Source organism: Ornithorhynchus anatinus, chromosome 3, assembly GCF_004115215.2.
Source record: "Ornithorhynchus anatinus isolate Pmale09 chromosome 3, mOrnAna1.pri.v4, whole genome shotgun sequence".
Lineage (NCBI taxonomy): Eukaryota > Metazoa > Chordata > Mammalia > Monotremata > Ornithorhynchidae > Ornithorhynchus > Ornithorhynchus anatinus.
Genome location: NC_041730.1, coordinates 84,436,822 through 84,454,545, shown reverse-complemented (window position 1 = coordinate 84,454,545; position 17,724 = coordinate 84,436,822). Strand labels below are relative to the sequence as shown.

General features: G+C 40.4%; 1 protein-coding gene across 7 annotated transcripts in view; it reads right to left on the bottom strand.

The window, feature by feature from the left end:
• Positions 1-3,172: 3,172 nt before the first annotated feature.
• Positions 3,173-17,724, bottom strand: part of P4HA1 (prolyl 4-hydroxylase subunit alpha 1) — a 63,917-nt gene continuing 49,365 nt past the window's right edge. For 5 of the 7 annotated variants that reach the window (XM_029059786.2, XM_029059788.2, XM_029059787.2 and 2 more), the window contains 6 exons: positions 12,259-12,358; positions 11,151-11,204; positions 8,382-8,447; positions 6,365-6,433; positions 5,417-5,513; positions 3,173-4,879 (listed from right to left, as the gene is read on the bottom strand). In XM_029059786.2, coding sequence (XP_028915619.1) covers positions 4,809-4,879; positions 5,417-5,513; positions 6,365-6,433; positions 8,382-8,447; positions 11,151-11,204; positions 12,259-12,358 — 457 coding nt within the window. In that variant the 3' untranslated portion in view covers positions 3,173-4,808. Of the gene's footprint in view, positions 4,880-5,416; positions 5,514-6,364; positions 6,434-8,381; positions 8,448-11,036; positions 11,091-11,150; positions 11,205-12,258; positions 12,359-17,724 lie in introns of all 7 variants that reach the window. The other 2 variants (XM_039911509.1, XM_039911508.1) reach the window with 1 other exon arrangement.

Here is a 17,724-nt window from a genome sequence, read left to right as displayed (position 1 = left end):
GTTGTCCCACATGGGGCTCACAGTCTTAATCCCCATTTTAGAGAGGAGAGAACTGAGGCACAGAGAAATTAAGTGACTTGCCTGAAGTTACACAGCTGACAAGTGATAGAGCTGGGATTAGAAGGCACGACCTCTGACTTGCAAGCCTCTGCACTTTCCACTAAGCCACGCTATTGGCCAGTTGAAGTCATTTGATCAGATTCAAAATTTTCAACATACTACTGACCAAATACATAAGAAAGATTGGATCAGTTTGGTTTTTTTCATAATTTATCAAGGAAAGGTTGAAAAACTAAGTTGGAATGAAGTGATGTTGGAAGTTTTTTGAAGTCCAAAAAGACTTTGAAGTCAAGTCTGAAATGTAGTCAGTGGGTAAATACGCTGTTGGAGCTTAGGAACGCAGAGAGCAGTTCCAAAAAGATTAGTCTTCCCTGCATAAACTACCTTGGCACTTAAATTTAGTATTTCTCATGAAGTCTTGGTCCACAGAGGAAATTTTCCTCAGAAAAAACTTCCTGTAAGCAATATTTGCTCCACCAAGGCAAGGGCAGCATAGTAAATAGCAGGGTCTAAAGGATGGGCCTGGGAGTCAGAGGACCTGAGTTGTAATCCAGGCTGTCAACTGTCTGCTGTTACAGTGTACTTTCCCAAGTGCTTAGTATAATGCCCTGCACACAGTAAGTGCTCAATAAATGATTGATTGTTGTGACCTTGATTGGTGCTGTGACATGGACTGTGTCCAATCTGATTAGCTTATATCCAGTGGTTAACTCCAGTGGTTGGTACAGAGCCTGGCATAATAAGCATTTAAATACCATTTAAATAAAGAAAAAAAAGGCAGGGTGCAATGTTACCCTGCTACCAAGTTTTCGGTCTTGTATCCCGCAGTGTTCAAAGAGGGTCTTTTTCAGCACATCTAACTTCTCCTGAAATGGCTTAATTTGCAAGTGTATTTTTAACCCAAGGCCTCATAAGGCCCTCACATTTAACCTACATTTAACTTATTAGGATTGCATAAAGCCTGCTGATTTCTCAATGGTAATGGGATTTTCTCTTGTGTTTCCGATACTACCTTTGACTCAGTGTTAAATCGCTTATTAGGAAGATGTTTCTAATGCTCGCTCTTCCAATAATGCTCTAAAAAACATTGTAGTTTAAGTGCTGACCACGTGCCTCGCACTATACTACACGCTGGGGTAGATACAAAATGATCAAGTTGGACACAATCCTCTTTTTAGTAGGAAACCTTTTTTGAGTGCTGAAGTTGTCATTGCATTTTGGACGAAAAGGCCAAAACTGTTTCCTTTTCTTCCATTCCATTGAAAGCAAAATAGTAGCAAACTTTCCAGAAGGCCAGATATTTTCCCCCTTAAAATTATAACTGTGCTATTTGTTAAGTGCGTACTCTGGGCCAGGCTGTACTAAGTGCTGGGTTGGATACAAGCAAATTGGTTTGGACACAGTCCCTGTCCCATGTGGGACTCCCAGGCTCAATCCCCCTTTGACAGGTGAGGGAACTGAGGCCCATTCGTTCATTCCATCGTATTTACTGAGCACTTTGTGTGCAGAGCACTGTACTAAGCGCTTGGAATGTACGATTCGGCAACAGAGACAATCCCTGCCCAACAGCAAGCTCACAGTCTAAAAGGGGGAGACAGCAAAACAAAACAAGTAGGCAGAGAAGTCAAGTGACTTGTTCAAAGTCACACAGCAGACAAGTGGTAGAGGTAGAATTAGAACCCACAATCTTCTGACTCCCAAGCTTAGGCTCTAGCCACTACCCCATGCTGTGATGAGATGATTTTCTGTTGTAGCCCAAATCAAAGCACCCACACACTCATGGTGCTGCCCTGAGGTGAGATTTATAAAGTGTGAACTTACACAGCACCAGGACTGTACTCAGCAAAAGGGGCAGTCCACCACGGTGGAAACCAAGTCCCTTTCCATGCAGAACAGTGACAGTTTCTCCTCTTCCATTCTGAATATCCGGGAGGAGCCAAGGTAACCAAACACCATCCCCCCCAAATCCCCTCCAGGCTCAGCTGCATTTTTATTGTCTGTGGCTTAACGGAAGGAACATGGGCTTGGGAGCCGGAGGTCATGGGTTCTAATCCCAGCTCCATCACTTGTCTGCTGTGTTGAGGTTGGTCAAGTCACTTCACTGGGCCTCAGTTCCCTCATCTCTAAAATGGGGATTAAGACTGTGAGCCTCATGTAGGGACAGCCTGATTACCTTGCATCTACCCCATGCTTAGAACAGTGCTTGGCACATAGTAAGCACTTAAATGCCATCATTATTATTATTGGACTCTTTTAGCCAGTTTTCTCACTCTCCTCCTTTCCCTATGTATCTGCCAATCCATCTGCCACCCCCCACCCCCCACCCCACCACCATCCCGGCCCACAAAGACCAAAATTGTGAGCTTTTTGTAAAGCAGACACATCTGAATCCATATCAAAATATATTCAACCCCAAACCTTAGGACAGTGCTTCACAGATGGTGTTATTTGCTTTTTGAAAAGGGATGCTTCCTCCCTCACCAAGAGCAGTAAATTGTGCAAACCTTTATCACCTGCAAAGAGGGTAGCCCCACTCCTCTCTTGCAGCGGAAGAGCTCCCTTTGAAGTGTGCTTAAGGAAAGGATGAGGGCGGGATGGAATGAAAACTGAACCAAGACTTTTGGTTTAGCAGTGAAGAACTTTGTAAGTGCAAAAAGAATGGATCTTTGGCTTCAAGACCTTTAAAAGAGATTCTTGTATAATTGAATTTATTAGTAGTGAGTGATTCAAATGTTTTGGGATATATTTTCCAATCCTTCTTGGGAGAGGGTTGAAAAATTAAGAGAAATTTGGTTGACTCCTGCAGATTTGTTGCTATCTTGTTTATTGAAACCATTTAGTAATACTTGATTCTCATCTTTGCTTCACCACATTTTGTTTCTGGATTTTTGGAATATACACTATTACCAGATTACCTTACCTAAAGAGTGAATTATTCATTGCAGTGACCTATGGGAATTTTACTGGAATCATTACAAGTAGTGCTAATTTTATGTCTTCTAAAGACTTAGGATCAGGGAAACATTTCTTTAAAGGTGGCTGAGATTAGTGGGAGATAGATCCCAGTCTGGAAGAGATAAAGGAAAAGAAAAAAAATTCACTGAACAGTTCATCAAATTCACTTGAATATTTAATTAAAAACAAAAATTTAGGTGATGTAAAGATGACATTCCAAAACTGTTAAATGAGCAGAACAATCTGGCTTAAAACCAAAGTATAGTTCCAGCAACTATCTTTTTTTGGGTGGCGGGGGAGGGACAAGAGGGGAGGAGGAAGAAAAAAGGGGGAAAAGAGCATGAGGGGTTAATTTTACTAGATTAAACCCCCCCAAAATTTAGGATGTTGCCAAAGAACGGTTAAACCCCAATTAAAAACATATAAACTACCTCAGAGTCCTCTTCCTTTCTTACTCTGTTTAAACATTGTTATTGTAAGATACTTAGGTACCATGACTGTAATAATGTTTGCAAAAACTGCAGTGTTTGGAAGTCTAAGAATTGCATTAAAATTTCTGGGAAATTTGAAGAGTTCTTCATTTCACCTACTTAAGTATGAGTAACAATTTTCAAAATCCAATTGGATTAGTTTCCTTCTAAGGCAAGGTGTGAAAAGACCAAAATCAGAGAATGGACTTTAGGACTTACAACATAAAGTGGTTTGTGCCTAGGCACTGCTGTGGAAGTCATTCAGTGTTAAAAGTATCCGAAATAAAACAGACAGACACAAACATATTTTAAAAAAGGATTTAAGATTATAAATAGGCCAGTCACAAAACACATTTCAGAGTTGAAAAGGCAAACTTACTGAGCCTCTCAAGAATAAAAATTGTTCATCGATTGTTCACCAATTATCTCACTACTGAAGGTCTTGTGGTGCTTATTTTTCCAGTCTCCTAAGGCACAACACTATTTCTTCAAAGAAACTAAATGATACCACCCCACTGTGGCAGGAAGAACAGGTGGGCATTAGCCCTGATGTAAGAAATGCAGCAATTTTTCAAATGGGCAACATTTCCCCAAAAAATTAGTGGGAAAGCAATTTAACATGATGGGATTTGGGGTCTTGGGGAGGCAAGTCAAGATTTTAGGGCATTGGACCCCAGTCCTGATTACAAGTGTTTCTATAGAACAAGATTTAGGTCCAAATGCATTGTATAAGGTGCATCCCAGGAGGGAATCTGGTGAAGTCTCAGTATTTTTGAAGAAATACACGGTACAAAGGTAACATCCTGTACCATGATAGTGAGCAGTTTTCCCAGAACTTATGCACCCACGAGTTAAGGGGATGGTGGAATTTAGGATTGAGTTAACATGATACTCCTATCAAGCAGTCTGCTCAAATTCAGCAGTTCATGATTAGACTACCAGCCACAGACTGAAATGCAGTAATACACTTCGATTCACACCAGCTTTCTTGCTGAATCAAGATATATAAGAATCACAAGATCATCCCTCAGGTCTAATTCTTACTTTTGTCCTCCCATCTTTTGAAACCCACAGATCAAAGGTTTTTCAATTTATTCAGTGTGCATTGATTTGTAGTGTTATTTTACAAAGCCAAAAGACACACACACACACATACACGCACGCATACAATGCAGGTCCACAGTTGAAACATTGGATGTGGTTTGAGACTGAATCCATAGTGGAGTGTTAGTCAATTGTAAACGGTAGGAAACTAAATTTGGCAAGTGGGTACACAGATTTGAGTATGGGATGAGGAGTATGGGATACAGAAATTGGCCTGTATCATTCCAACTCTGATAAAGTGCACGGTCTTCGGAATTCCTGCCCACGCTCATGGATCCACTTGTTCGATACTAAGAGAGAAAAGTTCAGAGTTAGTCTTTTCCTAATGACAGTGGTTTGAATTCATCTTTCAATTACTTCTAGGGGTGGAAAAACCTATTAAAAACAGGGTGCCCAAAACCTGAAAGGCAAGAACCAACTATCCAGGCCTGGACAAGAGGAAATAGGTTAAATTCAAAGAGGAGAAAAATCCAGCTGTTAGCAGGGATCTCTCTCAAAGAGGACACATAGGGAATCACCTGCCCTGGGTGATTTGGTTATTTGCTTGATTGGAAGTGGTGGGTTCTGTGGTTCGGAGATTCTGCTTGCAAAAATTCTGCCAAGTCTAAAATAAATGGCACTCGAAAGCCACACGACACTTCTGACCTCCTCAGTCCCTCAGTTTGTGGTTTAAAAAAGTCCCCACATCAATTTATCGTCCAAATTCAACCACATCCCTTCACAACTTATTAGAATACACCTAGTCAGAGCAGTGGCAGAATTATAGGTATTGTGTCTTTGAGGAGCTCAGTAGGGGATGGAAAGAGAAGAATGTGGAAGATATTTACCCCATTTGTTTCCAACTAACACTGGACAGGCTGCATGCCTTGTGCTATAATCTCCTTCTCCACTTGCAAATAGATTGTACCAGAATACAGCTGTTCCCTGTGAAATGCAACAAAACCCTTATCACCAAATAGTCTGAGCATACATACTTGTATGTATACACACACACACACACACACACACACACACACAGAGTTAGGGGTTCATTTTCCCCAAATTTGTATTTTAATTCTTGGAAGCTTCCACCTGACTTTCAAGGTTTTTCCCTTTCAACACCAACTATGACTGTTCCCTTTCGTACTTGTTTTGGAATTAGTTTAAGAAAGGGTGGCAAAAAAATTAAGATAGGCCATTTACCAATGAACAGCCATTTTCTCTGGCCATCTATTCACTTTATAACTGGTCATAAGTGAGTTCCTTATGGGCAGGGAATGTGTCTGATGTTATTCTGTACTCTCCCAAGTGCTTAGTACACTGCTTTGCACACAATAAGTGCTCAAAAAATATGATGGAATGAATGAATTAGCAAATCTTCGTCCCTAGATACCGTGGTCACCACAGTCACATACACAGAACAACTGGTTATTGAAAAATTGTGCACATTCCTTAATAATAATAATGATAATAATAATGTTGGTATTTGTTAAGCGCTTACTATGTGCCGAGCACTGTTCTAAGCGCTGGGGTAGATACAGGGGAATCAGGTTGTCCCACGTGAGGCTCACAGTTAATCCCCATTTTACAGATGAGGTAACTGAGGCACAGAGAAGTTAACTGACTTGCCCACAGTCACACAGCTGACAAGTCGCAGTCGGAATTCGAACTCATGACCTCTGACTCCCAAGCCCGTGCTCTGTTTATTTCTTTCATTAACTCAGTTCTCTTGATGAAAGGGTTTTGAATGCTAGATATTGCTCATCCCCAAATACATAAATCTAAGCCAAGTTTACCTTTTTAGGCCATACGCTTGCTCCTACTTCAGGAAATACCGTAGCTCCCCCTGCTGACACATCACTCATCTGTAAAAGAGAGAATAGTAACATAAAAGTGGTCTAATAAAGAAACAAAGTTTTAAACATTCTAGTCATTATGTCCATTTGCATGAGTAGGAAATAGAGGGGAAAATATGAGGATAAATGAGATAATTTAGGAGAAATTCTTTGAACTTCCTGAAAGAAAAAGGCGCTCTTAGAGGAAATCTACCCATTGAAAATATGTTAATTCAAATCAATGGTATTTATTGAGCACTTACTATTAGGACTACAGTAGTTAAGTGCTAACTACATGTCAAGCACTGTTTAAAGCACTGAGGTTAATACAATAATAATAATAATTATGGTATTTGTTAAGCACTTACTATGTGCCGAGCACTGTTCTAGGCACTGGGGTAGATACAAGGTAATTAAGTTGTTCCACAGGCAGGCTCACAGTTTTATTCCCCATTTTACAGATCTCTGTCGAGGTCAGACAGACTCTGTCCAAAGTAGGGCTCACTGTCTAAATAAGCATGCTTATTAACTACTAGAAAAAGTTATTACAAGAATTTGTAATAAAGGGGAATTTTTTTTATTTACTAAATACTATTTAAGCAGAAGAGATGGTTTTGGTTACAACTCTGCAGTGCTTGGGAGACTGTGACACAGAGTTGGAAGACATTTCCCTACCCACAAGGAGCTCAGAGTATAGCGTAGGAAACAACATTAAAATTAGAGATATGTACTAAGTGCCGTGGGGAAGATGGTGGGGTGAAAAAAAAAATCAAGTGCTTAAAGGGGACAGATCCAAGTGCATAAACAACAAAAAAGGGAGAGGAAGTAAGGGAAGTGAGGACTTCAATCAAGTAAGTCTTTTTGGAGATGAGCCTTGTAAAAAGGCTTTGAAGATGGGGAGAGTGGTTATAGCTGTCAGATAGAAAGGAGAGAGTTCCAGACCAGAGGGTGGACACAACCAAGGGGGTGGCAGTGAGATAAACAAGATCGAGGTGCAGTGAATAGGTTGAGTACAGTGAATAAGTTGACGTTAAAGGAGCCAAATGTTCAGGTTGGGTTGCAGTAGGTCATTCATTCATTCAATCGTATTTATTGAGTGCTTAATGTGTGCAGAGCACTGTACTAAGCACTTGGAAAGTACAATTTGGCAACAGATAGAGACAATCCCTACCCAACAACGGGCTCACAGTCTAGAAGGGGGGAGACAGACAACAAAACAAGTAGGCATCAATACCATCAAAATAAACAGAATCATAGATATATCCACATCATTAATGGAGTAATAAATATGTACAAACATACACAAGTGCAGTGGGGAGGGGAAGGAGGTAGAGCAGAGGGAGGGAGTAGGGTTGATAGTGAGGGGTGGAGGAGCAGAGGAAAAGGGAGGGCTCAGTCTGGGAAGATCAACAAGGTAAGGTAGAAGGGGAGAGCTTTCAAACCAATAGTAAGGAGTTTGTTTGATGCGGAGGTGGATGGGCAACCACTGGAGGTTCTTGAGGAAAGGGGAGATGTGAACATAATTTTTTTGTAGGAAAATAATTCTGTCAACAGAGTGAAGTAATTAGGCAGCAAAAGTATTGCCGTGATCAGAGAGGAGGAATGGGTAGGAAGAAACAGAAAGCAGGACAGCCATATGGCCATCATCTTTAAATAACCTTTTCACGACTTTGTGTTTCCATGTTTTAATGAAAGAATTGACTAATATGAAATAGAAGCATTTATTAAGTGTCCACTTGGTGTTATAAACCATAACAAGTTTCAAATCTATGGGGCTTTTTTTTTTTTTTGAGTTAGGGGCGGGAGAGAGTTTATCTGGGATGCTGAGTTCTACGCAAGTACAGGACACTTTAGCTCCAGGTTATCAGGAAATAAAAGGAAATTTGTTCAAGACTATAAAATAGCCAGATAAATCAACCTGGTTTCCTAAATTAAATGGTGTGTCCAGATATAGATAGACTGTAACAGCTTAACTTACATAGAACAGCCATGTAGCGATTCTATTGCCTGTCCCCAGTTCTTTAAAAGCATCTGGTTCATCTTTCTGTAGGAAAAACAAAACAAAAAAAATTCAAAAGATGACAACCTTTATGATCCCAACAATCCATTCACAAATGGCAGCAGTGTGTCCACAGCAGACTGAAACCCATGCCAAAGATCAAGTTTCATTTGCGGATTAGGGAAGAAATCGGTCGTATACATTTTATACCCACACACAAATAACGTGGCTGCAAGAGGGAAAAAATTCAAGTGTGGTTTTACTGAATGTAGGGGTAGAATAAGTTATTTTGGTCTGGGCAAACTAAACAGGAGTCATAACACAAGTTCCTGAACCGGAGAAGCTTCTGAAAATGAGAGAACCCACTCTCAGAAATTCATTGGCTAATATGCATCCTAGACAAGTTTTGCTCAACATTACTTAGTGAGCATTGGACAAAATTTTTTCCTCACTGGGGAGTCCCCTTAAGTAAACAGCGAACAAGTCTACCAACTCTGTTGTAATATACTCTCCCAAACGCTTAATACAATGTTCTGCATGCAGTAAGCACTCAAATACCATAAGCACTCAAATACCACTAAGGCCCAGAGGACGATCTCTTTTAAAACAAAGGAGAAATGACCCTCCCTTGGGAGAGATGTTCACTCTAAGTTGTTTTGAAATGTCACTAGGGAGACAGAAATGAACCCCTCTAGACTGTAAGCTCATTGTGGGCAGGGAATGTGTCTGCTTATTGTTATACAGTGCTCTCTCAAGCCCTTAGTAATGTGCTCTGCACAGAGTAAGTGCTCAATAGATATGACATTTAATGAATGGACCCAAACTACACTCCTACAGCCAGGTCAGGACTACCATTAGGCCTATTCCATTTCAAATCCTTCTAGCAATTTCAGGATTTAGGATGACCCACCAGTGTGGCCAGCAAACATTTTAATTCTCTTTAGGGAATTCAAGACAGGCTAAATTTGGAGACAGTATAGTTTCACCCATGTCAGAGTTTAAATTGGTTAGAATTCCACATGCCCTCAGATCCTTTGCTTTTTTTTGGAAGCAGAAGTTACTCACTGTGCCCTATTCTTGACATGTTCTGCCCCCAACCTCTTGCTTACACCCCAATCCCTTCAAATCAGACCACAGATCTCCACATCTCCTTCAGGAGGTCTTCCCTGATTCATTTCTAATCTCTCTTTGTATCTCCAAAAGTGCTTCTTTAGCCCTTCCACACCACCTAAGCAATTGTGTTCCCACAGCATTCAAAAGAGTTTATATATATATACACATCTACCTCCTTTCCTCCTGTCTTCCTCCTTTCAAATTTTAGTGTCTGTCTCCCCTGCCTGACCTCAAAGAGGTTGCAATCTAGCAGGAGATAATGTCTACTAAATCTCTAAAACTTTCTTCAGGGCTTAGCACAGTGCTCTGCTCATTGTAGGCACTCAAATGCTATTGACTACCCTTCCATTAGGTATTAGAGACCTTGTAGACTGATAGCACCCTTAAAAAGTCTTAATTATTTCAGAATACTGGGTAACATGTCTATGTAAATGTCTTGAAATATCTTATGGGCAGGATGCTCTCCGAGAAAATACCCATCATTCCATGGGAGCCATGTAATTTGTCAGATTTTAGCTCCAGCTAAGAGAAATAATCAGTTATGCAGTAATTTTAGGCTAATTTGGGTTTTGGAAGACTAGAGGCGCAGGACTAATTAGGAGTCATTTTCATAGAGGAGGAATTATTTCCTCATTATGACTTCCTCCTGTCTCTTATTTGCTAGTCCCAGATGCCAATGATCAAAGAATGTCTTCTTGAAGAAACCATAACCATTTTTATCCCTGGGACTTCAAGGAAAACCACACACTCCAAGTCACTACTAGGCAGATGAATCTAATTACTTTCATTTGTCCAAGATCAGGGGCGTGCTCTCTCTCTCTCTGTCACGCACACACACATCACAGTCTATTTTGTGTACTAACTTTAGATTTCAGAAGAATTTACATAACTGACTCATACGTATGCAAAAAAGTGTGTGATTCTCCCTAACAAAGTGCACACCATCATTTTTCAAATGATTTCACTCACTTCGGATATTCTATTATTCCCCCAATGACTTTGAATCACAGGACAATATTAAGGTATACCTAGGGTTAATGTACACATTCAAAAGCCCATTGAACCACCACCTGAATTCAAGAGTCCCGTTTCACTGTAATAGCATTTGGTAACTTCACACGCTTATCTTGGAAAGATAGAGAGGGCAGGTTATTCAAATGGTTTAAGTCAAGCACAATAAACCCCAGGCAAACTGGGAAGCAAACGAGGGCTGCCTTTTCCAGCACCACTTTTGTATGATTTTCTACTACGATTTCCAATTCAGAGTTAATCGCTTTGATGGAATAGAATTTTCAGCACTACTTTCACAGCCAAGAAAACAAACCACCTGCCTAATTTGAATCAGTAATAAACAACGCCCGGTTGAGCTGTCTGTTCAGCTGGTGGTTTAGTGAGCGTGCTTCATTCACAGGATTTAGAAGAGCCGATGGGCAATAAAACTGAAAACCAAAGAAGAGTGGCAGGAGCTGTGCTGCCCCTAAGCTGCAGTGGGTGTCTTTCACCCCTCCATCTTTTACTTGCCCGTGCAAAGTCAAAGTGGGGTTCATACTGGCCTCCCACTCCATAATTTGCCACCTGAAAAAGAGAAACATAGCGCACGTGAAGAACAAGATAGATGAAAGTAGTTGGACTTACCCTTCCAAAATCAAAGTGAGGCTCGTACTGGCCTCCTACGCCATAGTTGGCTACCTACAGTGAAATGAAAAGCAGAGTTTCTAATAAAGCAATCAATGTCCTTTGGGGGAAAGAGTGGTGGGAAACTGGAGGACCTTTCTGTACACATGATATTTCTACACTGTAATTTGTATTTTCAGACAGAAAACAAAAAACAAAACAAAGACAACGCCATGCCTTTCCTCATGACATGAGTACACAGTTTAAGAACCTAGAGTTTATTCTCAAAATAAAACTTTTTCCTCAGGAATTTTCAAAAGGTAGTAGCTTTGTCAAAGCCCTGGCAACTTCCAACCCATTTTTACACAGTTCCTTTGCCTGACCAAAAACCTACCAAGGGGGAGAGAGGAGGGTGTGGGGTCGGTGGGTGGGAGGTGGGGTTTGTGTGTGTGTGTGTATTATAGATACATGTATGTATATGTATATAAAGAAAAAGGGGTAAACTAGTTTGAGTACCCTCAGCTCCAGTCAATTGAGATAAGCCCTGGCTCTTTCCTCAGAATTGGACTAGCCCATAGGTTAAGGAGGCATTTCTCCATTTCTTCAGTGGACTTTCTGCCCAACAGAGGAAGGAAGACACTTCTCTGGGGAGCCATCCAATCCCACTTTCCTCCAACTTTTTAATCCTTCAGCTGGACAGTGCAAGTAACTTGTTCTCTTTCACCCAAGCACCGTAAATACTGCCCTGGGGCAGAAGGGGTTCCAAGCATCTCTTACACTGTACTTCCCCAAGCACTTAGAACAGTCCTCTGCACACAGTATGCACTCTATAAATACCATTGATTGAACTGCAGAGGCGAGAGCAAGGTGGGAAATATATGCTCCAGAAGCTACAGTCATTCTAGCGGAATGACAAGACAGTGGCCCTCATTTCTTGGCCAAAAACTCTGAGCCATAAAGAATGGGATCAGCAAGGAAGTATAAGTGAAAATTGTGGGTTTGAAACACGTATTCAAGAAATCTGTTCCTGGGCCACCCTTGTGTTGGATAGGCCAGAAAAAGGGGAATGTATGGGGCAGGGAAGCCAGGGTAGGCTATTGTATTATGTTTTAAAAAATGAGCACCCTACCTGCAGTTCCTCTGCTGTGGAAACGTCAAGTCCTGTAAGGTCTTGAATTCGCATATTAATCCGTGACACTACAGGGTCTTCATATCCAGACAGCCAGGCACTAAAACAAAAAAGAAAAGGTTTTTGAGTCAATCGTATTTATGGAACCCTTTTTTTGTGCAGAGCACTGTATTGATGATGATGATGGTATTTGCTAAGAGCTTACTATGTGTCAAGCACTGTTCTAAGTGCTGGGGCAAATACAAGGTAATCAGGTTGTCCCACGTGGGGCTCTTAGTCTTAATCCCCATTTTACAGATGAGGTAACTGAGGCGCAGAGAAGTTAAGTGACTTGCCCAAAATCACACAGCTGATAAGTGGCGGAGCTGGGATTAGAACCCACGACCTCTGACTCCGAAGCCCGTGCTCTTTCCACTGAGCCACGCTGCTCCTGTATTAAGCACTATATGTCTTCAGATAAAGTTATAGTTAAAAAAACTCCAAGCTGATTGTAAATAATGGTCATTTTTACTGTAAAGTGATCAAACACATGCTAATCCAGAGGAGTATTTTAATTAGAGGGGGAAGTGTCACCCCCTCTAGACTGTATGAACACTGTGGGCAGGGAACATGTCTTCGAACTCCAGTGTAGTCTCCCCAGGGGCTTAATATGATGCTTTACACATAGTAAACACTCAAAACCATTAATGAACTGAATGGTCATAAAGCAGTGAGCCTAATTATGCACTGTTCTGGGATAATTAGGAAAGCTGCATGTGAACAAAGGGGGTTGCTGCTCAATGCCCTGCTTCCAGAAGACTGGAGGACTGCTTCTCAGTCATATTTTGAGGGATCAAAGAATCAATAGTATTTACTGAGGAATTAGGTGAGCAGAGAACCGTACTAAAAGTGCTAAGGGATAATAATAATGATGGTATTTATTAAGCACTTACTATGTGCTGAACACCGTTCTAAACACTGAGATAGACACAGAGTTATCAGGTTGTCCCACTTGGGGCTCATTGTCTTAATCCCCATTTTACAGATGAGGTAACTGAGGCACAGAGTAGTTAAGTGACTTTCCCACAGTCACACAGCTGACAAGTGGCAGATCCGGGATTAGAACCCACGACGTCTGACTCCCAAGACCGGGCTCTTTCCACGAAGCCACGCTGTTCAGTGGAAGTGTATGCTTTGCAGCCAGATTACCCTGGTTCCAGCAGAACACTTACTACATAGTCTGGAATTGCAGGGAGATAATTCAGTTTACTATACTGTATTAATAAATAATTATGGTATTTAAGTGGTTGTTATGTGCCAGTCACTGTACTAAGTGCTGCGGTAGATATAAGCAAATTGGGGTGGACACAGTCTCAATCGCCATTTTACAGATGAGGTAATTAGTATTACCTATTTGAATTAGTAATGCTAATGAGCAACCTGTGCTTTAAAAGGACCATGACAGCCTGAAGAACTTCGTACAGAGACAACTTCAGAGACTAACTAGTTTTCTTCCACCTAATGGACTTTGACCAAAGCAAAATTTTTAGAGTAGTGGTCAGGAGAGAACTGATGTCTTTGCAGATCTTTTTTAATGGGATTTAGTAAAGCACTGTACTAAGCTCTGGGAGAGATACAAGCTAATCAAGTTGGATACCGTCCACGTTCTGAGGGGTTCACAGTCTTACTCCCCATTTTACAAATGAGGTAACGGGCTCAGAGAAGTTAAGTGATTTGCCCAAGGTCACACAGCAAATAAGTAGTAGAGTCTGCGTTAGAACCCAGGTCCTCTGACTACCAGGCTCTCTTTCCACTAGGCCACACTACTTTGTCCCCTCCAGTGAGAAACTGTTCATTGAAAAGCCTGGATAAAAGTGTTTATTCCAAAAACTTAGAGATCTTTTTAGGAGCCAAATGTGCTCATAAAGCCAACTAAGTTTTTCTGGGGTAGGGGGACAGAGGAAATGAGTAATCCTTGACCACAACAAAAAAATGATTAGAGAAATAATGCCTCTTCAATGCAGAATGTGTTTTATTTAAAGACAGTAAACAAGCTTCATCCGTCTCAGCCTCTACACCTGTGGAGTAGGTCAAATTAAGTCAAATTTTTCCCATCATCCCTTGTGATTCTGGAATTAATTCCATCTGACATGAAGGCATCCAATTCCACAACTCAACAGAGAATCACAATAGTCAAAATGTGGTTAGTGTGATGAATTAAAAGCAATTACCTCATAAAATTTGTAGATTAAATAGGACTTAAATGGGATGCAAAAATCTCTTACTAAAGCTACAGATTTTCCATACAGAATCAAGTTTTGGATTCATGAGCCAGAAAGCTCTACATTTTAAAAAAGAACACGTCTCCTTTTTACCAGCTGAAAAGCACCATTTCCCTGTTTTGGACAACAGAGTAAAGCAACGTGAAATCTGTAGTCAGGTCAAAAAGAGTATTCTCGCTTTGCTTGAGATTCTTTAGAAATATAACTAAGGACGACAAAAATGGTGATGAGTCTATTTCTAAACAATTCAAAGCACATTAAAACAAGGAGTGCACTAGGGCCAGAATCTTCAGCGGTGAATGGCAACTCTGTAACCAACATTGGAATACAATCAGGCATAATGCAGGAGTTGGCTAGACACAATGAGCTGTTGGGACAATTACCTCCTTTTATTTTATGAGCCATGGGGCCCTATGTGAAGAGGGGAGGGTGGGGGATGATAGCAGTGAGGGAGTGCTGCTGTGGGAGAGCTGGAGAGAGTCAACGTAAGAAAATTGAAAATGAGGGATGGCAGGGAAACCAGAGCATTTCCAGATCCTGGGAAACTAACAAGCTTCAAAATTGCAATCTGTGTGCCTCCAGTTTTCCATGGCTGACTCTCCTTAGCCCCCACTTCTGCTCCCTCAAACTGGCTCTCCCCAATCCCTAGAATGTTGGACATCTATTGGCTATAAACTGATACCATGCATTAGAGTTAAATTACCAACAGACACCCTGCTGCATTAATTTTTTTTAAAAAAAAGCAGTTTGCATTTGAAGAAGATATGAACAGTGAGGCTTTTTTTTTTTTTAAAATAAAGGCTGCATGGAAATATGGCTGACAAGATGGACGCTTGACAACAATCCCTATCCCTTTTACACTATGTGCATGTACAGACTGTCCTTTATTGCACAGCTGCATTTGCTACCCATTAATTTAGGAAACTACTTACTGCAAGGGAAGGCACTGAACCGACAGATCCCTGTATCATTTCCTTTTCCCATGATGCCGACAGAATTTTAGTTAAAACCCAAATGATGTTTTGATTTCATCAAAAGGCCAGTGAAGAGGAAAATGCAAATAACCAATACCTGAGTTGTTCTTTAGAGCTATTACTGCCTGAATGGGGTTTAGAGTGGCTCAACAGGCAACCCTTGATTATTCAGAAGCTAATTACCCAGTCTAAGAATAACCTAGAATCCCGGTTACTCTTGCTTTTCCCTTCTGGTCATTTTATTGCTTTGTCACACTCAAAAGAAGGCAGAGGCAAGATTTTGTTATGTGTTAGAGGGGTGGTCTCTGAATGCTTTGTGGCTTTCCATTGCCCAGGTTATCTCTGTGGATAATTGAGGAGAATGCCACGATCTGAGTCTTTTTTTTTTTTTTTAACGTGGGCAAACAAATCCACTGGGCAGGGTCACTAATCAAGTGTATTGATCAGGACCCCACAGAGAATCTACATTAAAATAATGCTGTGCCTGTCTTCTGATCTGGGAAGAGTCAGAGAACTGGAGGAAAGAGCAAGTGAAAGCAATGCACAGCATTATCTACAGGGAGACATATGAAAGCTGAGCTTACAAACAGCTTCAGAGGACACACACAGAAACCCAGTCTCATATATACAAAAACCGGGAGAAGACACAAACTCAAGAGCAGTAAGCACACGCCTTGCTAGGTAGCACAGAAAATGCAACAGTAGTTAGGCAGAATGTGGGAAGTGGATGTGGCTCGAATTTGAAAGGCTGTCAGAGTTGCAGACTACCAAAATTATCCAGTTAGACCAAAGATACTTCTTTTAGTTTGTCAACTTGTCTCATCATTAAAGTCAAGAAAACAATTATGCTGTGCCTAGAAGTTATATCATCTTTCAGATAATGGGACCCCATTTTCCTATCATAAATAGAGAAAGCTGCAAGGGCCCTTGAGAAGTTATCTAGTCCAGTAGCGTCACCTGCAGGAAAGTCAATCTCCAAACTATCCAAGCAAATGTGGAGAAATGGTTGCCTATTTTTATTAAACATTTCCAGGGATGCCAATGCCTCTCCTACAATTTCTCTAGCTAATCTATTCCAATGTATTATCATCCTAACAGTGATTAAAGTGCTTCTACCCAACAAAATCTCACTATTTCCATATTACAGTTGAAGTCTTAGAACCAAGGAGCACCGTTTGACAGTAGTCTCTATCAGTATCACAACTGTTCTATTTAATCTTTCCCTAGCTTCATCTTTACAAAAAAAATTTTTTTTTTAATCTATAAATCAGAATATCATTTAGGTTGTCAATTCTAGACTTGGGCACAGATGATCAGAAATGCATAGGTAGACCCAAATAAAGAAAAGCTTTCTATCCTATTAGAAAGGGATTCAAAAACAGATAGTCTAAGAAATCATCTTGCTCTGGTAAAGGCAAATACGTACATCCTTTTCAAATGAAACAAATGTGATGTAAACCTCTTAAAAAGAAATCTTAATCTCAAAAAAAAATCTTAAAAATCTAGAAAAAAAATACACTTTTCTCAGGACAAAAAGACTCAATTCCCACCAGCATCAGAGAATATAAATCTTCCCTCCCATTTTGGATATTCAAGTGTAGGTCTGTCAAATACTGTCCCAAGTTTTATCTTCCTGGAAACTTGGAGACAAAAGTATTCTTATTATTTAAGTGACCAGTGCTCAGACCTGAAGTTGTTATAAACAGTTTTGGAAAAGAGCGTTTCTCCATTCTGCATATGCTATTCTATAGCTCATTTTACTTAAGCTCTTTGAAATTTCAAGAAGAAACAATTGAGTTAACTAAAGCTGTAGAAAAAAAATCTTGATTTATAAAATTCGTTTTTTCAAATTAAGGAGTCTTCTTTTTTGAATATCACACACCTTATACAAGTAGGTCCTTGCAAGAGAGCAGCATTTTAAAAAATTAAGATCAAAAGGCTGCTAGTCAATTCCTAAACAGCAAACACTAACCTCATTGTGTTTTTGAAATCTTGATTCAGGAGCATGGAGCAGTCATACAGTTTTGCCAAGACTGGTTGAATTTATTCTGGGACTATTTCTAGCAAAAAAAGCTCATATGTCTCGATGTGGCTGGCTAGCTGCTTTTTTTCTGCCACTCACTAATTAACACACATTACAATCTCCTCATAAATCCAGGAATGTTTTCATTTGGAAATACAGTTCTATTTAATAAAAAAAGTGTTTGCAACAGTTAGAAACACAGGCCATT